The sequence below is a fragment of the Schistosoma haematobium genome, chromosome ZW, assembly GCF_000699445.3.
Source record: "Schistosoma haematobium chromosome ZW, whole genome shotgun sequence".
Classification (NCBI taxonomy): domain Eukaryota; kingdom Metazoa; phylum Platyhelminthes; class Trematoda; order Strigeidida; family Schistosomatidae; genus Schistosoma; species Schistosoma haematobium.
The window spans coordinates 30,779,136-30,801,770 of record NC_067195.1 but is presented as its reverse complement, the minus strand read 5'-3'; the positions used below and the strand labels follow the sequence as shown (position 1 = coordinate 30,801,770).

At 34.6% G+C, this 22,635-nt stretch overlaps 1 protein-coding gene across 2 annotated transcripts; it reads right to left on the bottom strand.

Moving 5' to 3' along the window:
• Nucleotides 1-3,717: 3,717 nt before the first annotated feature.
• On the bottom strand, nucleotides 3,718-22,635 carry MS3_00003264 (uncharacterized protein; the record flags this gene model as incomplete). 2 transcript variants are annotated; one of them, XM_051211009.1, is made up of 13 exons in its annotated part: nucleotides 3,718-4,263; nucleotides 5,914-6,222; nucleotides 6,922-7,209; nucleotides 7,799-8,017; nucleotides 8,883-9,165; nucleotides 9,501-10,021; nucleotides 10,925-11,154; nucleotides 11,852-11,927; nucleotides 13,639-13,839; nucleotides 14,868-15,046; nucleotides 18,910-19,008; nucleotides 19,038-19,171; nucleotides 22,601-22,635. In XM_051211009.1, 13 exons carry the CDS (start codon nucleotides 22,603-22,605, stop codon nucleotides 3,916-3,918), a joined length of 2,892 nt encoding a protein of 963 aa, XP_051071035.1. In that variant the 3' UTR covers nucleotides 3,718-3,915. The 2 variants fall into 2 exon arrangements, with proteins under 2 accessions (XP_051071035.1, XP_035588584.1); XM_035732117.2 differs by lacking the exons at nucleotides 19,038-19,171; nucleotides 22,601-22,635 and adding an exon at nucleotides 20,437-20,455.

Here is a 22,635-nt window from a genome sequence, read left to right as displayed (position 1 = left end):
TAACATAAGATTTTGGAAACAATTACTAATGTAACTAAAGCAATATCTCATTTACATCAGTTTATGCAAATATCAGTATCTCTCCGGAAGCTGGTGAAAATAAGCAAAATAACTGTTCTTTAGGACGCACAGTTTTTCGGAAGACAGTGATTATAAGGTCAGAATATGTGAAAGTGTAAGGGCTGTATGAGCTACTGAATTTATATTCATATCATAAAAAGGATTGACACGATGATGGAAAGCTGATACAAGAATCATAGTTCTAATAAATAGGAGGCGGAATAATAAGGTATAATATCTAGAAAACACCATAGTGTGCCCATGGAATACGTTTTTTAGAAGTTTTACAACCATTGGGAACCTGAGAGGACGGGATAGCCGTCTCGTCCCAACATGGAACTCCTTAAGGCGCACCCACGACTGTGCGACCAGGAACCAATTTAAAGTCTTTGGTTTCGAGCGCTAACATTTAACACATAGACTACTAAGCCGAAATCTAGCAGTGAGGAAGTTTAACTTTAATTATTTCATGACTTGATAGATGTACACTGCTGAGGAATCCCATACTAAGATGAAACATTTGCCCAGTGCTTCCAGGTTTTCAACGGTTGCTTAAGATCGGTTCAGGATTTCAATAAGACCCAACAATCCCCACAACTCCATACTAACAGAAACATTTTCTTCACTGAAAAGGAATTCGACAGATGCTGTCAGTTTCTACGCTTACACAAATGATAAAATACGCTGTCTACGAAATATCGGACTTTTGGGTGTATAGAAATCTTAACACAATCTAAGAATACCCAAGTGAATACCTATTATTATTGTCAAAGTATTGTTTTCCTGATTTCCTTTTCTTATGTAACACTTATGCTGAATTCACCTAATCTGGAATGATTACAGTTCAATTTGATATATTGGCTACAACAGATAGCCAAGCAACAATAATTTGTGCATAAAACTATTGCTACAACTAAGTTACTCAATCGTACTATGAGAGTATAGAGATGATATCTGTGTTTACTTCCAAATGATAAATTTAGTAAGAAGTCCTATTACTGAAAATGAACTTTCATTAAGATCAATGCAATATCTTTAAAATACATAGAACGCTGAGGTGACAGTTAGCTCTTATTTGTACGTCAGTTGTTCTTTACAAAAATTACAACTTTTGATGTAGTATGGTTTCTACACAAACTACTTCCTGAAGGACATTACATCGATTGCACATGAAGTCTATAAATTAGCCACTTTATTATCTGAAGCACAAGCAACACCTGAACATAGTGGATTCAGAAGTGGCTGTCGATACAAATACACTTATCGAATTGACGAAAAGTGCCGATCAAAGTCAAGCTTCTATTCGAATGAGCGATGATAAAATATCACAATCATTTGAAGTGTTCGAAAAATCTGTACACTACCTCGACATCAAACAATAAGTACACCTGTCCATAATATGTTGCTACCATTCGTATCATCCCAATAAAAAGTTCAAGCTAATCATAAACAATCGTGAGTGGAAATTTATCAAGTCATACAGGTTATAATATTTAGCCTTACGTTTGGATAACTTATTTAAAACTAATAAATGATTACGAGGAATGAGATCGTTTCACGAAAGTACGTCAAGTGGATAGTAGTAAAACAAAATGGATGGATAACGGGATATATCACAGTCACTGTAAGTAATACAGGGTAAATTTTCATAAAGTATTTACGTTGACTTTTACGGAAATGATGGGATCAAAACAGAGCACTTTCAGCTAACTAACCAGGCAAAATTAATAACGATAGTTGTCTGTTAGAAAATTAACCTTAATAAAAAAGACTTAATAACAGCATCCCTCGTGAAACTCAATTACATAATTACTGATCTCTGCAGGTAGTCGAACTTAGATGATATCTTGGCGGGTGAACGTACAACTGTCTGGTATATGCAACTTGATTTCGGATAAAACGTATGCTTTAAGATATTTTTCTATCTCTTAAGTATACTACGATAATACGCCATACAATAATGAGACTAGTCACGTTATATCAAATCCATGACTCATGACGAGGAATAGAGTACACAGTATTTTATTCCATACGATTACAAGCACTTTCAGTGAGTCTGGGGTAAATAATAATAAGAGGAAAGAAAATCACATCTTTAATAGTCAGTAGGTGTCTATCTGTCCAGGCTCGATGACCAATCATATTTCAGCTTCACCACCACATATCAATTTCAAATCACTAATTGGTAGACAGATAGTTGACAGTGTTCATTATGAACTTACTGTGTGATGGATTCCTCACTGTTAGCAAGAACAGTAAAATATATTTCCTTTTTGTTAGGAATGCGTCCAAACTAAACAACTGTTTTGTGCTCTGTACAATAACTTCGAGATGAAGTTACTTTAGTGGAGAGTCGTGATCTATGGAGTAAAATTGGTATCTCTGACGTCAATGAGTGGTCTGTGCAATACATTGTGAATTGATTGAGGTTAGAAATCTGGATAAATGGACCGCAAAAATAAGTCTAAACGGGAGTATGCTACTTTCGACTGCGTGCAGATGAGTCGTAAATAAGGATGAAATAGCTCTCCAATCGTTCCTAATTTTGAACGTTTCTTCAACTGATTTTAACTATCCTGACAAGTAAAAATTCTTAAACATAAGTGGAGAAAATAGATACCGGCTGGTCAATAAAAAAACACCAAGTACCTCTTTCTGTCTAATTATAAAACAATTTTTGTCACTTTATCTATTTTAGTTTAATGGCATCTCGCAATATGCTGACGCTTTCCTTGAGGTTCGATTATGAAGTTAATCGATAAGACATCTCCTGTGGTATCCAATAAGCTTATCATATCACAATACGTGCTTATATTTAACTGATACTTGTTATCAGAACTTGTACTTGAACGCTGTTAGTGTTAGTAAGACTGACATGATCAGACTTGATTGGTACATGGGTAGCCTGAGTTCTATAGTGCTACTAAATATCTGCAATAATGACTTAAAGGGCAAATGTTTTGACTGGGACGATACCTGAAAACAAAAAGCATTTTTATGCAGATATCATATATTTATATATTGCTAATAATGTATTGTTACTAATAGCTGTTCCATTGAATCACTAAATATCCTTTGCTTCTTTCCAGAAAGCTCACTTTTAAGGTATCAAACAAGAAACAGCTGAGCAGTATTAACCGATCTCCAGTGGTTCTCCAACTGATGTCAGTAAGTAAATAATGATAAAAAGTATGATATAAGGCAATATTTTATCTTCTAAAATGTAATATAATAATGATACTAGTAAGACTAACCAAGAATCATTAATGAGTTCCAATTTTTCACTTAATATATGATTCAGTCAATTTACCCTAGCAATGGAACACTTGTCTGCTTGTCTTATGTATATTTTTAGCGTGCAGACATAGCTTCACGTAGAGAATTTTTATGCAAATTTACTAAATGAAATTCAGTTTCGATTTGCTCTTGTATTTGAAGTATAAAATATGTAAAATTTAAAAACTGAGCATATGATTTGTTGGAAATTACGACGAACTTGGAACTAGAACTAAGTGATTTGGTGGACAGTGAAAAAGTACGATATTTAAACCCTAAATGTGTTTGTCGACATATGATCAAATTTTACGCGGATAGTATAGCAGTAGTGCAGATTGATTTCGAGAATGGAATATCCCAATAAGATTGAAAAAAAGCAATTTGTATTCCTCGAAAATCACATTCATTTGTAATAAAAAGAACAATAATAATCAGTAATCTGACAAAAAATTCAAACCAAAAATTAAATTGCATTATGAAAGACAATAGGCATTCAGAGAGCATTTAGAGATTATTCATTGTTATAAGAAGACTAGACATTAGACATATAAGTTAGCATTGAAGCATTCTGTTTAATTATCACTCAAACAAATCTTCGTCTTCATCAAAATCAGCACCAAATGAACCAAATTTAACTTTATTGACATTGCTTAAGCCAGCTAATTTGGGAGAAAATGGTTTGTACTTCAAGTAGTCAGCCATCTGAGAAAGCAAACTTTTTGTCCCAACTCCAGATATCATTTCGTTAGCTTCCTGGAAAAGAGCATCAGCTTTCTCTGATACTAACATTTGAGCTGCTTGTATTATTTCATTTGCAACCCGTTTAGACATATATGGAGCCATGCGACTGGTTAAATCAGAAGAGTTAGCACACGCTATATCTTTCAAAGTGCAGTAGCCTAAATTATACAACTGTCGGGCTCTGGCCTGTTGGTAAAAGTAAGTGAAAGAAATAATCATTCGAAACATGTAAGGATTTAATATTCTAATACACGGTAGTAGTTATGGCTATTTTAAAACAGAGTGAATTCATCAGGCAACTGATTATTTATTAGAAATATGTAAGCTTTCTGGAAAAATTTTTAAGAGATGTTAGATAACTTGATAGATTAATTTAAATCAAAATAGTGCAAATATACTTACACCCCTAAATCTTGGTCATTTTAAAATTTTGGTCTGCTGTTTTATTTATTATTTTAGCCTCCTTCTTGTTCATCATAATTATCTTGTTTATAAGAAATGATCTGATACGTCATTCCATACTGTTTTCTAATAAATTTGAAATACAATTCAAAACTGTCACAAAACAATAGTTTTACGATCATAACTCGTGAATTAAGTAGAATCATCGACATTGATATGCAATAAAATCAAGGGACTCAATTTATCTTTTATAAACACAGTCAGTAATCGCAGGACAAAAAATAATTGTATGGTAATTCGAATCAACCAAAATTTAATAAGATAGGTTGGCTACACATTACTTGTACATAAAAAAACTACTTTTTATCAATAAAGAAGAGTCTCTAAATTATCCACGTCGAATGAAATGAATTTGATCGCAAGAAGTTCTATTTAAATTTCCTTCGTACAAATTTTAAAGTAAGGTAAATCAATCAAACATAGTTAGGTTGAAATGATGATGATTAGTCATCTTCACAATCATCAAGAAAAAGCTTAGCTTTACTGTTTTGTTTGTAGACTATAAATTCGATTGTTCCTTTTTATTAATAAATTAATTATTATTTAAATCAACTGAACGAAATGTTCATATTGGAGAATTTTTTATGATGGCATCTAAAAGCAAATTTGTCGAAAAATAATCCTATTCTCCAAAACCCTCGCATACTTTATAAAAATAATATCCTAACGAAAATTTATATCGTAACTGTCATTCCATCCGCTGCTAAATTTCTACTTTCTGAAAGAAGCGCTGGAAAAGGTTGGTTTTAAAAACTGCCGATTTCATTTCTTCACTCTATCTCTAAACTTTCCCAGTGTTGAGGAGCGGATAGAATTACTGAAGTACCATAATGTGTAACCAGCCTTAAAGAGATCTTTCTTGAACATTAACGTACTCCGAAACATCAGTTCTCATATGTAGACGAACGTGACTCCAGAAGCATGCAAATCATGAAACCATGTTGCAATTGTGTATTTCAACCTCCAACAACTGGATTCAGATCACAAGTAGCGTGCTTTTTAGATATAAATAAAAGACCAAAGTGTTTATTTGACATCAAAAGCGTTAATGTACCAATGAATTCGAAAAACAATTCTCATAGTTCTGCATCTTTTAAACAATAATTTCTGCATACTATTTGCCCGGACGGCTCTAGAAAAACCAGATGTGTTGCAAATGTATCGACACTTTGTTATTTCCATTTATTCAACTAGTGTTTACAGACTAGACTACGTGGATGATGAGCTTTATCAAAACATACTCAGGAAAATCAAACAAATCTAATTAGAATAAATGATATTTTCAAGACGCAAATAGGAAAGTGAAACAAAATTGACGAAATGTATAACCTTTGTACCTGAAAAATATGAGATGAGGTAAACTCATCAACCTACTCTTTTCACTCCTGGTAATTCCATCAGTGGAAATAATTCACTAGAAACACAATAAGCCAGTTTTTTGGCGAATTCTGGAAGTAGGTGTGCAAATGCCCATAGTTCTGAATCGGCAGAAAATTCACTAGCTAGTGCATGAGCCAATGAGTTAGCCAGGGATGCAGCTGAAGTTAGAGTAGACTGAAGAGCACCGCGTGAAAATTTGTATCGTTCAGCTACATACCATATTGGGAATGTTGATCTATTCTGCCATAGTTCGGCGAGAGCTAGAGCGACGTACAATCGACGAAGAGGTCGTTCATCTAACTTCTGTCAAATAAAGAAACACTGTTCTAATTATCCTAGGCTATAGGACAATAATTATAAATACAAATATCAAAGATTACATTTCGAATAACTAAATAGTGAAAAGTGGTATCTTCATCACAGTTACACGGTGTCTTCTCGAAGAATGATATCATTCAGTCAATAGTTGGTATAATAAAGTACACACTATTCCTGACAATTCGAAACAAAGAAGTAAATAATAAATTAATTACTCGTGCACTAGAAGTTTTCAATTCAGTTTAGTTTAATTAAGCTGGTATTAGAAGTTAAAACGAATATATACGAATCTCAAGTGTTATTTGTATGGATATATAAAAGAATGATGATATAAAGAAGTAGAAAACTATGATATGGATATGAGATGAGATGTAACTTTATCAATGGCAATGAATATGGTTCATTGTCTCAATTGTTCCTACATCATCCAAAAATGGTTTTTACTTTTTAGTACATTTGAATTAACAACTATATATTTTCAAATTTTCTAATCCTGTTTACTCACTACTTTTAATCGCAGTATTAGATAGTCAAAATGTAAAATGTGAAAACAAAGATTGTATGAATATTTACATCGGAAAATCAAAGAAAAAATTAAGGTATTCAATTTAAAAACAATCTTGTTGTACTCACAGAATGTATATGAGTAAACAGAAATGAAACTACAAAAACAGAACAACTTACTCGTTTGATAGGATAGCCAGTAGCTTTCCACAAAATATATCCTTCAGGAAAACCCAAAAGACTTATTAAATTAGCTTCATTTTGTGGCATGATACTGATACGATCAAAAAGAAGACTCCAGTCAATTTGTATAGTATCAACAACATCCGGTGGTGCAATCAAATACAGTAAATGTAATGGACCACTTGTATTTACTGCTCTTGCTGCTATACGAAAATCTGATATTAATGGTCCAATACGATCTGTATCGATTCCACCTTTTACAGATGCTCTACCCAATTTAGTTGCCTAACAAAGATTGTAAAAAATGTCATGTATCAATCGGAAATAGAGATGTACTGATCATTGAAATAAATAAACAAATTTTGCGGAAACCCCACTTTAGTATTTTTATTCACTACATCAATAATATGTCAAAAAGGTCTTACGATTCTACATTACTCTGACCAATTGCTTTCCTCCTATAAATACAGTTTCTTCTTTCCCTTTCATATTTTATAGTTTTGAATTTACCTTTCAGACAAACATCTATTTATGGTTAAAATATCACTAATTTTAGAAACAACAATAATTGATTATGGTTGAATTCAAACAAACAAAAGGATAACTGAAAGCTGATAAGATGACTCGACAGCTGAGTTACAAAGCTGAAAATCTGTTAGATCACATCTTCCATCTCTAAGAAAATATAAAAGAACTGAAAGATGAAAGATTCACGCTATCTTGAATAGAACAGAATAAACTACTAATAAAATCCGCTTTTTTGTATAATACTACACTACAGGGTACAGGCTATTGGTAGCATCTTTAGTTTTATGTTAACAACAATAAGCAATTATTCAGTGAAACAAACTTTTTCAAATTGTAAAATAAATACCTGGAATCGAGCTTTTTCCAACTCAATATTTTCTAAAACTGAAGTTGTTTTCCTGAGATATGCATCAACTGACACAACCACAATTAGATCCATTTTAATCAGCGTATTCAATTCAGTGCGAACTAGGTCATCGAAATCTCCGCGTTGATATAATCGGTACTGTACACCCAATAACGTTTTTTCACATGACCAAATAATATCTGGGTAAGTTGCGGCCAACTATATGATTAAAAGTTACACAACATTAATTGGAGAGTAAATACATTAAACCGTACTTTTTAAATAAAATATTGACCACCTGATACTCTTCGGTAATAAAACTCTACGCTGCATACATAATTAGGATATAGCAATATAAATAATAGTCAGTTAACGACTAACCATTTGAATATGAAAGCAATACAACGGTAAATGGAGTACGTATATGTCTTTAATGGTGTCAATGGTGATTGAGAACGCAAATTGATTAAAAGTATGAATCTTGAAGTAAATCGGTCATCCACATTCACTTCAAGAAGTTAAGTTGAACACTATTGGGACGGCTCCGAGAAAGCACGCGGAAGCCACCAGAGGGTCGGAAGGAGCTGGAGAGATTCCACCCAATCAGAACCCGCTAGGAATTCCTAGAATACCAACGCGGGATGGTACGATTGGACAACTGCATGACTTCCTGATTGCAGATTGGCTAGATTATATTGATTTTATAGTTTATAATAAAAACTATATATATATATATATATATATATATATATATATATATATATATATATATATATATATATATAGAGAGAGAGAGAGAGAGAGCCAGAAAAAATTATTTCTTAAAGGCAAATTAATACAGTAAGTAATAGTTGATAAGGGAAAACTAACAATAAGCTTATACATACCATACATTAGTAGAGACACAGAAAATGAATCTACGAGAGTTATATTTATAAAAAAGGTACCATTTAGTGATTGGTAATACTAAACGAGGAAAGTAATTGACTGTTTAAAGAATTAGCTGCTAATTCACACATACGATTGAAAGTTGCCACACAAATATAACAAGTTTGAAAAATGATATAATGTAACAGATACTTACTTCAAGACCTATAAGTGAAAGTATAAATTGTCGTAGACCCTTTCCATTTTCATACAATAAGCTGCTGCTACATAGACCAGTTGTTCCAATACGTGGTTTAGTGTCATCAGGGTCTGATATATCAGATAACAAATGAGCAAAATTTTGTCGTTCATTTGGTTGCAATATTGTAATACTTTCACCAACAGTATCCAAACCAGCACGACCAGCACGTCCAACCATTTGCTGATATTGAGTACTGGACAAAAAAGAACTGCCAACATAAGGTTTGCGAATGATTACTCTATAATAAATAAAAATAAATTACTAAATTGGGTAGGTTTTCTCTTGTTTTAAAGATGCTTGCTTTTTAATAAGTTCGACTAACTGATTAGATGGTAAAACATTAAGATGAATAATTGTACTTTAGTTTAGTGATTTAAGACTGATCTGTTTCAGAACAAACAATAACCAACCAACAACATGACTACTTCATGAATATTACATACAGTAGTTTTCCAGAGCACTCCCGAAGAAATGGTCTTAGAAAAATAACTCCACTCAATCGATAAAATTATTACAGGAGATAACAGACAGAAAGAATGTGACACTACAACCATTATTCAAAAAATGGGTTACCTCCTAGCAGGTAGATTAACACCGGCAGCTAATGTAGATGTGCAACACAGCGCTCGGATTACTCCCTCATTATAGGCAGTTTCTAGTGCACTCCTTTCTTCCTGCGTCAACCCACTGTGATGATAAGCTATCCCTTTAGGAACTGTATATTCCAAAACTGGGCAATGTGTTTGAGCTCCTCCCTTTAAATCTTTGTTTTCAATTGTATAATCGAGACGTAAATTGTCTAACAATATTGATCTTTGTTCAACAAGATTTTTCTCGGTTATATAATCTTCATCATTTGAGTGAGGAAAACAAGCAGTGACAGGAAGGAGTTCCGCTAACATTTTAGCTGTATTTTCACAATGTACTTTGGTTGGACAAAATACTAAACAAGAAAACCTTTCTTTAGATGATCGAGTAAATGAGGTATGAAATAACCTGTTACAACACCAATCACTCATTGAATGTCCAAGTAACGTTTCTGCAACTAGGGCAACTAAGTGGTCCGGATCTCTAGAAAGCATCTTTTTTGTATACTAAAATGATGAAAAAAGGAAATAGAATTTTTAAAGCAAAGCATAGCAATGTACATATCGATTGACATGGCCAGTATGCAAAACTGAACGTTTTATAAGTAAAACAATATAAATTTGAGTAGCACCCTACTCTTCAAAAGAAAAGTCAATTACTTCAAGATACACAATACATTTTAACAAGTTTAGGGAATGAGTAGTAGAAATAAATCGAAACATATTGGGTTTATGATCCTCTATTGTTGGACCATTTTTTAATAAAACAATTATGGTTGTTTGAATTACAGAATTACGTAGCAACCGTGAGTAAAAAAATACTGAGTGCTACAACTTGAAATTGGCATAAATGAACAATTTTATAGCTGATAAAATTATTAAATCATAGTTTTAGATAGACTTTACAGAAACGCTTTACGAACATATCGTAAAGTGGTGCACCTGAGAGTCAATATTTCACTTTGAAAGTAAGTAAACATATTTGATCACTTCAGTTAGATATTTTACAAGTCGATTGTTTTCCGTATATGATAACGTTAACATGATAAATTTACTAACGCTCAATTTATGTAAGTTCCCGTCAAATCAAATACACCATAATTTTATTGTAAATTTGGGAAAACAAATATGACTTGTATTCACGTACAGTATCCCACTTTTGGAAGTTGAATATGATCATGAAGCAACACAAACCTATCTTCATTCACCAAAAAAATGTTTCAGGGTAAAAAAGCACATTCATATATGTTAACCAATTATCGAGAGTATTAGTAGAGTATCAGATATACCATGAAGTGGTAAATTGTGTCTAAAATGTTTGTTACATTATCACCCCTCAAAAAGGGACTGTTAACACTTTTTAGTACAATGAGTTAACAATAATTTATAAAATAAAAACTTGAAGCAAACCTGGAAATCTACCATACGACAATGAACAAGCCTATCAGTGAAATCATTTCCTTCAGATGTACAATGAGATGTTTTCGTAGAAGTAATCTCATATAGATGATCACCAACTTTTACGTATTCAATTAGTTTGACTGGACGAAAATTGCTGACATATAATTCTGCACTTAGATAGTCGGTCAAATCAGAGATGTTGGGAAGGGTTGCACTCATACCAATAATCCGAGTAGTAGCTACAAAGAAGAGACTAAGGATAAAATGCTGTGTGAAAAAAACTTTAGTTATCTAATATCCATAAAGCATCTATGTGTATGATGCTCTTACGAAATATATTATAAAAGGATTATATATACTAAATGAAAAGTACATTATGTACATTTACCTCACCGAGGAAGTCTAAAGACAGAGGAACCATACAAGAGATTCTAAAAGAAAATTTCTAAATTGCCAAGGCTTATTAATAAACAATGTATGGACTTGTAGTAAAATAACGCTTTGAAAGTCATTTAATGTTAGTATTAAGGTGGTAGGATTGTAAGCAAGTAAAGATTGTAACCGATCTTCAAAGTCCTTTTGATAACTACGGATGGGTTTGAACGTCCTATTAAATTGCAGATGCAATCATTATTCCGACCAAGAGAAAACGAGATATTAGATACTATGAAGTGGTATACAAGTTAATTTTATGCTTAAATAGAGGAAATATATGTACAGTCATAGAGCTAGTTATTTCTAACTTTACTCTATTGCCCAAAAACGTTGGCGGCAAAAATTCTGGGCTACAAAAGTAAGTATTATACTAATGCAACCGACTAGGCATTCAACTGTATAGACTAAATGTACGAGGTATCATTAGGATCATTGGAGTACTGCAGAAATTATATAAACAAGACAACAAACACACCAATAACATGTAATGATAAAACTTACGAGAAGATAAACGTAACTTTGTAAGGATCATTTCTAAGCATGCACCACGAGGCCCACCATCACCAATCATATGCAGCTAAAGAAAAAGTAAGTATTAGTTACAGATTCACTTAGATAAACAGGGGTTTAACGAATTTTAGAAATACATTTTAACGTAATAATATGGGGTTCATACGAAGACAAAAATAGTATTGACACTGAAGCAAACTACTTTTTAACATTATTGGCACTTCAATTGACTTCTGAGTGTAAAAAATTGATATGCAGCAGGTCTAAAGTAGATGGATGAGAGTATATTGAGTGGTTTTGAACAGCTTCTTTACAATAAGGAGATAGGAAGGTTTGGCCGATGTTAAATGACATTTGGTAACAGAATTACCGAAAAGTTAACGGCCCCAGAATTAAGAGTTTAATAATGACTGCTTAGTTTGCTACTCAAATCATATAAACAAATTGCGTAACTTTTATCTATATTAAAAGGATTGGATGGAACAGAATGACCCTGTATAACTAATTAAATTGCCTCTGACAATACTTGGTCACAGGACACTAGCTAATATCATTTACTACAGTACTTAGAGCTAACTGAATATTATCGACAAAGAGTGCCATGGGACCATCAGTACACTGAGTGATTGAGATTTGTTTCCCATTGTGACCGACATTTGGTGGTTTGAAGAACACGACAGGAAGCCTTGAATCTAAGTTCGGTGCTTGTTGGCAATGCAGGGTAACCCAATTGAAAGTCTCTGAGGGAGAATGAGACTCTCTGAGGTTGATAATAAATCTCGGAAATACATGCCAACCAGCAAGAATTACATGAATGAGGCGTCTTCCCGATAGTCTCTAAACAAACACGAATTGATTTTTATATCTTATGGCTAGAGTTTACCACAAGCTAATACAAACCAAATAAATAATAGTGACTATAAGTTATTAATCGCTATTCTTTCTTTAATTCAACATCTCTAACAGGTCGTCAATACTCCTGAAATGAAAACTCAATAATATTGAAGACTAACTCGCATAACTAGATCTAAAATCATAACTCACTAAATCATAAACACGTAGTTTGGAAATAATGTGGTATTTATGTAGATTAAATCTAGTGCTTGATCCCAATAACAAAAATAATGCTACTGACTACCCTTACGCCCCCAAATGCCCTGGTATGGCCGAGAATGGGGTGGGCCCGCCCTCCCTCTCGAAATGCTCGCACATGGCCACGCGTATACAGCCTCTGCCAGGGAAGTCCTATTCACTGCCTTCTCGTGACAGGGGTGTTGTTTACGAAATTGAGAAGACAAAAAGCGAATGTCCGGCGCTTTAATCGAATTCCAAACCAATGGTGCACATGGGCTCCAGTATCCTGAGGGAACAAATGGCGTATGAAACAATCGTTGGTCACCGGCCACCATGGGACTGCATCTCCTCACGATGTTCCACTGCCTTGTGGGTCAGACCTTAAGGTCAAAGGCGCGGGGTGTGGCCCCCTAAGAAAACCACCTGCTTCGGTCTGGGCACCCGGGCAGTATCACATCCCTCACATAAATCGAATGATTTATGTGGCGCATATCTGTTTGGTGCCTCCTTGTACCAACGTTTATGTGATTAAATAAATAAATAAATCGGATGACTACCCTTACACTAAAAAGAGAAAAATTATTTGAAAATGCATAGACTTAGTAGATTTAATCTAACATTAATACTGGATGTATAACATGGAATCGGAAATAAATAAAATCATTTATTCAAATAATTCACTAAAATCGCTATATTTGTCTCACCTCATCCACAATGACTAATCCCAGACTATCCAATGTCTTTGTATCAATCAAAGAATTTACGATAGTATGCCCTTTCTCGATGGTAGCCATCAAAACAGAATATGATCCATTACGTTTAACTGGAGGGATTCGCCCACGACTACCGGCATATTCCTCTACCCAAAATCCAAGTTCTAGACCCATTGGTGTAAGTGATCGGACCTATGAAAAATTTTATAACAGATAAATTTGTTCGGCATAAATATGACAAATATTTCACAAATATATTTGTATTCATTGGCTGAAAATCCTAAGTTGTTATACAGTCCACACTTCTAACCATAAGTTATAGAAATAAGTCCATCGATGACTCTAACGAACAAGCAGAAGTTTGGTTTTATCCTACCTTCATACAATTAGAATTTTATCCTCAATAAAGTATGGAGGTTTGGAACGTTTGATTTAGAACGAATATATTAGTAAATTAATCGGGTTCAGGATGAGATTAAATTTATGCGATAGTTAACCATTTACATGTTTTGAGAATATCCCATAGTTTTATAGATTTTTGCGATAGCTTCTTACTGATAATAAAGAGACTATTTAAGAAGTAAACAAAGACGGGAAATGCTTCATAAGATAGCAAAATTATCAGAATATGCAGATAAAAAGAGGTTCATACATTTGTTATACTGAGTAAATTTTCACCAGCAAGTCCTTCTTGTACCATAGATATTAAAACACAAAGCTCCATATGACCCGAACTGGTTGCCGAAAGTTACACAAGCTTTTTTTTCGACTCACTTGTGCTTTTTTCACTCCAGCCTAAATTTAAGGAAAACCGTACATGGAAGTGGTAAGTAGGCATGTATTACACACGTCCTAATCATTAGAGCATCATTAATTAATTAATTTTTATCTCCGAAATAAGACCCGGTATTTTAAGTCCATAATATTTTTGTAACAACTTAAACGAGCACAAAAGTCTTTAAAATTATTGATTGTACTTTGACTGAATAAAATAGAGAATGGTAATAACATGACCTATGCAGGAAAATCTGACGTTAAAAACAATAGCTGTCAAATTAATGGACGAATGTTTTTACATTTTTGAAAACAATGAGGTTATAATTGGATTTGAACATACATATAAAAAACGGATTTTCCGGTGAAATTAAAAATGTCAGGACGATAAGAGTATGGATCTCATGTTTGGGTGGACATGATTTTAACATAACTGGATAACATACCTTTTCTTGAACTATTGATACAAATGGTAGAATAAAAAGCACGCTTTTATTATAAATCAGAAGTTCTTTGAGCATAAGAATTTCTGCGACCAAAGTTTTCCCTCCACTTGTAGGTAAACTATACACCAGGTTAGACCCATTTGCTACGGCTGTTAAATTCAGACACTCTACTTGCCAGTCTATTAAAGAAAGTGATTTTTAAAAAGGAAAAAGGATAAATAGCAAGTAAGCAGTGAGTCAAACAGATTTCCTAAAAAACGGAAATTTAACAATTATTTTATAGTGGCAAATAGGTAGCATATTTACTCAGAACAGAGCTTATAAATCTCCTAAATTTACTATTCCTAAGCCGACCTTTAAATCGAAGATACATTCAATGAAACGGTAGCCGAAAAGAAGTACTTGCCTGGTAACAAAATTATATGACGAAGTGTACTAGTCGGAACACTAGCTAGTGCTGAGGAATATTCATTGAAAACTGACCGATAAATAAGGGGAGTTATTTGGGCTTCGTGTGGTTGAATTTTCTTTTTTTTTTCTCGAAACTAATCGTAAGACAAGCTGCAAACCATCAAAGTAAATTGATAGTGAAAAACGACTGGTTAGCTATCCCGAAATACACATCACGAACAATCAATCCTGCAAACATTTTGTGATCTAATGAATGCATAGAGATAATTCAGTAAGTTTACTACACAGAATGCAATTTGAGTTACTAAAAATAAATAATCTAATTACACATACTAGAATATCGGGAGGGTTTAAAGAAATTAAGGATATCAATTTTCAACTCAAACAACAATGATATCAACCCACGATGATTAGTCGGTCTGATAAATGTGAAATGTAACAAAATAACATCATCGTATACTTTGTAAGCACTTTTCGGGTTTATGTTTAAGCCCTGCACAATTCTTGGGTGAGATACTAATAACATGAACTTTTCAATTCAAAAATCGAGTCTTAGCATTTAAAAAACATGAATATATTTAGTATGCATAAGGAAATTATTTGATTAACATAATTATGTCTTAAGTCTTAGATCTGGAGATGACCTCTAGAAGGACCAATTTTAAAATAACTAATAATAAGTAAAAACCAGAAGTGTTATTCTGATTCTGAAATACGGACAGTAATTAGGATAATTTATAGGATCCATTTCCTGATATTGAACTGAATTTCAGTCACTCAATAGTCTAAAACGTAGGACCAGGCACATATATGCATTGATCTAAGTTGCCACACCTCATTAGCACAACAAGATGGACACCAAGATCACAGTGGTTACTTCAATAGTAGTTAGTTCGTAGAAAGAAAGGTATAAAGGAGTTTTAATCCCACGGTTTAAGGAAAGACAAAGAGTATATACACCTACACCATTGTGATCCGTTCTGAGCCATGCCACTCAGAGTCTCCAACCATTCATTACGATATTCACGCGGACTTCAAGTAGCCTGTATCTACCAACATGGCTCAGATCAAAAGTCAGTGACTTTATGAACTGATACCGCGTTTTGGTTTAGTCTTCCCTAACTTCCTGCCATGTCTCTAACATGAGTCAGCATTGCGCGCCACTGTAGTCAGTACTTGGGCATGCGTAATACGTGCCCTAACCACCTCAATCGATGGAGATCCACAACCTCATCAACTGATTTACCATCATTCCCTAATACTTTGCGTCTTATCTCACTACTACTTACTCAGTGTTCCCATCAGATGCGAGCAATATTTCTAAGACACCTGAGATCGAATAATGGTAACTAACGAGTATCCTCTACCTTTAATAGAGACGCTTCGCAACCGTAAAGTAAAACAGAACTAACTACTGAGTAGCATACTCTTCCTTTAATTGATAGACGGGTATTTCGCCTTCGCCATAGGTGACAAAAGTTGGCAAAAGCCAAATCCGTGCAGTGATTTTGTCAGACACCAACCCATTAGGGCTGATAAAACTTCCAAGATAATATAAGTGAAGTTGTCGAAGCGTTTGACTACTTCACTCCCTATCATCAGTTCAGGTGTTCACACAGGCCAGTCGTGGAGCAACTTGCATTTAGAAGGGGAGAGACGCATCCCAAACATTCTGGCATTGTTGCTCAGTGCTACCAAGACTGCATTTTTCAGAGTCTTCACCAAACAGGACTATCGTCTGCATATTCTAAGTCGATAAGTGAACCTCCCTGTAGGAGATCAATCCCCAAAAATTCAGACGACGAGAACGTTATTTCCAGCAGTAGGATTATGATGAAGTTGAACAAAAATGGAGATAGTGGACAGCCTTACCGGACACCACTTGAGGTTGTAAAATCAGATGACAGTTCTCCATAAGCTCTCACTGGACTGGTAGTGTTTAAGTAAGGAGTCCTGACGAGGTTTATGTGCTTTTGAGGTACACCCTTCAATGACAGACACTGCCACAGCACCTCTCGGTTTATAGAGTCAAATGCCGCTTCTAAGTCAAGGAAGACCATCATTGTGGACGCCGATAAGCATTCCTGTGTTCTAGAGTCTGGTGAATGGTGAATATGTGGTCGATGCAGCCACGACCAGGTCTGAAACCGGGCTGATTTTCTCGTGATTGCAGCTGACGAGTTTTAGTTAGGCGTCCGATAATTATGGAAGCTAGTATTTTAGATGCTATATTAGTCAAACTAATTCCTCTATGGTCGGTTATCACAGGATGGTTTTGACCCGTTCTTATACATTGGGACAATCAGTGCTTGCGACCAATCAGATGGGATTACGTTCGACTCCCAGATTTTAGCTAAAATATTAGTCAACCTAGGCTCTAAAACTATACAGTCATCTTTAAAGACATCTGGACCAACTGCTCTTCCTTGTTTCAGATTAGCGGATATAAAATACCAGCCCTAAGGGTACCACGCTTTTCTTTCTCTGCAGATTTCCAGGATCAGAGGTAAGGTTTGAAAAGTGATTTTACAGCCCAATTAGTTAGAGTTTGGTAAGTAGAAATACACTTAGGTGGAAAGTTCGTTATTCCATCCCAGGAAAAACAATGTAGAAAATCTACCTCAACAATGGTCGAACAAAATATCACTTCTAACAAATTGCAACTTTAATCACAAGGAGATAATGTCTGACTTAATGATACTCAACAACGGCTCAACGATGGACATATTATTATGAGTCATTACAATATGTTCTAAAAACGTCAGTGGTATCCACATCTAACCTCAAAGTAAAATGATAGACAGATGATTTCGGTAGCTATTACTGAAGCAACATGTTTGAAAAGTCATTTTAGAGAGCTCTGAACGTTATGGTGAGTGGAGAGGGATTAAGGGAATGTTGAAAAAAGTTTCTACAATGATTATAACGACTGACTGGTAATCAATGTTTAGACGGAAATGGGAGCAGAGACAAGTAAAGGTAAACAGGTGCTTAGAATTATCGCACATAACTGAACAACAACCATTATTTAAGCCAAACTTTTGTATATATGTATAGCAAACTACAGAATAAATAAAACAAAAAGCGACTTATATTTTAGACCACAAATTCACAGACAATTGCTAAGTTTCATAAGCATCCATTAGATTTGGTTTAGAAGAAGTACATACTGTAAATAATTTTTATGGTTTTTAGGCCTAACTAGGTCCCTGGTGCATGTATAATCCTCTTGGAGAATAAAGTTGTGCTGTTTAAATTGTAAACAGCTTGGAGTACCTAATCCATTTGAAAACCAAAGTAACATACAACCAGTCTCCAGAGGAATACACATATATTTGTAGATATAGAGCAGTAGAGTATTAGATTTTACCTTCGATTTGTTAATATATCGTTACGAGCTCAGACCTAACTTAATCTAAAACAGATTCAGCAGTAAGATAAATACTAACACATAAAGCGTGTTTCAAAACCGAGTGAAAATATCTGTGTTGCTATTGAGTTATCAAGTTAGGTTTTCCACAATACAATTAAAAACAGTTCATCACAGTTCAGGAATACTTTATGGTGACTTATTTTGAAAAACATCATCTAAATGTTAAGTGGTATGTGAAAGTGAACGCACCATACTTACCATACAATTTCGTCACACCTCGAAGTTCATGAAATAACTCTTTTACACGTAATGGTAGACCAAAGAAGCAACCTGAGGTCTGCCTATTTTCAGCACTGCCTGAGAAAGGTTAGGATAGTCGTCGTTACCTGAATGGTTTAAAGTACTTTGCTCAATAATTGACAATGTATGAAGTCTATTTGAATTGTCCAGAGATTGGGGGTCGTTGTTAGACTTGCAATTTCTGACAGGTGTCGAAATTAAAAACTTCCTTCCTCTTGGCCTTAATAACAAAAGGTCATTAGCTAAGAAACATAGGGTCAATAATATATTGCAGTACTTGCATTCTCTAACAATAATAGTAAAAGAAATCAACCACGACAGTTCTCATAAAGCCATTTAGTTCATCAATATTTAATAAGGACCATATACTTAAGTTATTGATAAATCTGAAGCATGTATCTCTATACAACTAGACTGAGTCACATGAAATAGTTTCGTGTTTGAATTGGAAACCTATTAGCTAACCCTTAACACCAAAGTGGTAGATTAATAGCTACTACGTCGAGAAATAAAACTAATCGTTGTCTATAAGTCTTTGGAGTAGGTAGTTACCAGTTTTACGTATAGTAGAATAATCCAGAAAAGTGCTAAACAACTTCAAACATGACAGAATCTTCCGGATTACTAGCAACATTTAGAGCAGTTTACAACATATTTGACTATATAACGACATACGTTTCCGAAGATCTGCTAGCATCGAAGATGATGAAAGATTGAGGGACAATATTCTACGCTGTGCACAACTCCAATAAGTGAGTCTTTACACCAGGTGAAAAACTAACTTTTATTTTAGATGAGTGAAAAACTGAGGTAAGAAGGCTGAACAGAACTTCAGCGAGCACGTCACCTTTTCATTGAGACTTGAATCAACACAACAATTCACCACCCCGAAAGTAGCTTGAACTGAATCTCCCGATTTTGGGAAAATTCTGGGGAAAAATCCTAAACCTAGAGAAATTTAGAGTTTTTGTCGCATTTAAATGCGACCTTTGTATCTTAATTTCCGGCGTTTAGCGTTATCCATTTATCTGCTTGCACACCCTAAATTACATGATACCGTTGTAGAACCCGTCAGAATGGACTTACGAAACTTTCGTAAGGAATACGAATAGTGTTATGGGTCTGAAAACTTAGTTTACAATGTGTATTCGTTACAGCACCTTCCTGACGTTGTTCGTGTACATGGACCTTTAAATAGTTTTTCAGCCTTTCCATTCGAGTCTTACATGCTGTTGCAAAGCAAGCAGCTCAGCGTTATGCTGAGAAAATGTCCTTCTGAGATAGGCTTCAAGTTAGTTGTTTAACTAATACTACCCCAATAGCTGCTAAGGTGGTCTCCAATAAACAATTATGTTTAAGAATAGTAAATTAACTTCATTTAAGCCTGACAATGTTGTAGTAGTAAACGGACAGCCTGGTTTAGTTACTGATATAGGGGAGGATGGATTACTAAAATTTAGATCTTTCGATGACCCACGTAATTACTTCCAAGATCCTTTCCCATCCAGTGATATAGGAATATTTATGTGCTCCGTAGTTAGCCATGAACACACATGGGTATCGGTTAAGGACATTGACTGTAAATGTATAGCCATTAATTGCATCAATTATTTAGTTATAGTTCCATTGTTGCATACTTTTATGTGAATGTATTTTGTTTTATTTGTGCTTAATTCATGATCAAAAACTATTTCACTACCTCTTATGTTATGTTTAGCCCGCTAACAAACAATACGTCATTGTTGACGTTCCTAGCAAGAAACAACTAATGATAGCAGCCAAGCAGTGGATTGTTGGCAAAGAACTTTGCCTTTTTTCCAACGGAGCTGGTCGATATCCACCTGCAAAACTGAGACCGACCAGATGACAATTGGTCAGTTCTGAAATGTGAAGTAATATCCGAAATTTCGGTTGTTTGACATAGTCACCTCACCAATTGCCAAGTACCTTTCATTACTATTTAGATGTTAATGAAGTAGTTCGACACAATTAGATACATCACCGTCAACATTAGAATCTAAGGCTGTGCTTCAACGGCCCAGTAAGTCACCTGTACGATCAAGTGAAGTTTTTCAGATTTGATAGACTGTATACAATGATGCAGAACATGTCGTCAGCTATTACTGACTTGAGTATAAATGTAAAGCTGCTACTAGTGAAGTTCAGTGAACGCGAACATCCGCATCAATTCGATTGCGGACTATCAAGTCAGCAGTTCCCTTTGTCATCTGAAGAGGAAGTGCAGATGCTGGACACTGGTTTACAGCAGAAAGAAACCAGGGACAGATTTGTAAGTCAACAACATTAATTTTATAATTTGTTCGCATTACAGATGGCCATGGTAACGAGGTTAATGGATAATGATCCTAAAACCTCAATGCGATATGTTTTGTCGTACCTAATGACACCTGAGGTTGCCAGTAATTTCACGCTATTTGGCAATTCTTCAAAACGAACACTTCATAAATGCCGGTTTCACGGCTGCATACGAAGTAACCTGTATCTATTATTTAAACGTTAGGTGCATTAACCAATCGCTTTTTGTCATCATCTGTCAACGAAAAAGACCTTGCGAAACTGCACGATATCGCGACACAATGTTATTTTCACGACGTCAGAGACAAATTGATAAAGCGTAATAGGAGGGAACAAGAACATGTATGTAATAATTTAAAGTGCTAACTTCCCTACTGCTCTATAGTTACAGTCAAGTGTTAACAAACATAACCGTAAGTGAAGCTTCAAGTATTTGGCTTTGCCAGAGCATGTCACTCAGATATCGTTGTAACTTCTTTCGTTCTTTACACTTCAGAATTCACAGGAAGATTATTTTTATTCTCAATAGCCGAACATGCTTGGCTAAAGGAAGTAATCCGTGAAATGTTCTTTATGTTCTACTTATTTTTCCATAAAACTTTATTTTGTAAGTGAGCTCGCTTTCTTACTTACATGGGAAACTATTTAAGTGTTGAGAAATTGAGTTTGATTGTCAGTGAACTTGCGACTAAATACATATGCTTTATTAATAATACATCACCCGTTTCTTCCTTTGCAGATCTTTTTAAATAACAATGAATTGGCAATTACAATGAAAATGCATAACAATTGATGCTCAAGCTTCTGCTGTAATGTTGTACAATAATACGCTTTTCCTTTTCAATAAATTTATTTAAACATATACCATTTTTCGCGTGGACTGCAGTTTTAGTGTGGGGATAAAGGCGAACATAGGAGAATTTTGGGGTTATGCCAATGGTGTTTTAAAATTTGGAGCAAAAGTAGACAATTCGGCGTACATTTGGGCGAAAAGTAGACAATTCGTCGACATTTGAGCGACAAAAAGTGGGAAGTCCGCATTATTTCTCCCGGACAGGCGAAAAAGCAGACATTTTGCTGCGTTTCCCCTTTATTTTCCAAAGCATTATCCCCTTTGTTCGCCTTTATTTCCGTTTTGTTGGTTGATTTAGGGACTACTTGATTTGGGTGAAAGCCCCAAAATACGAGATTGGGCTGGGAAAAATCACCACCACCATTCTAGGCACTCGAATTTTTACCTATTACTGTTGAATAACCACTAGTAACTTTTTTATTTCTATGAGCTGGGTTTCTTAGACTATATAAACGACGAAATAGGAATACGACAACTGACCTCATGGTTAAATAACAGACTTAGTGATCTTCAAT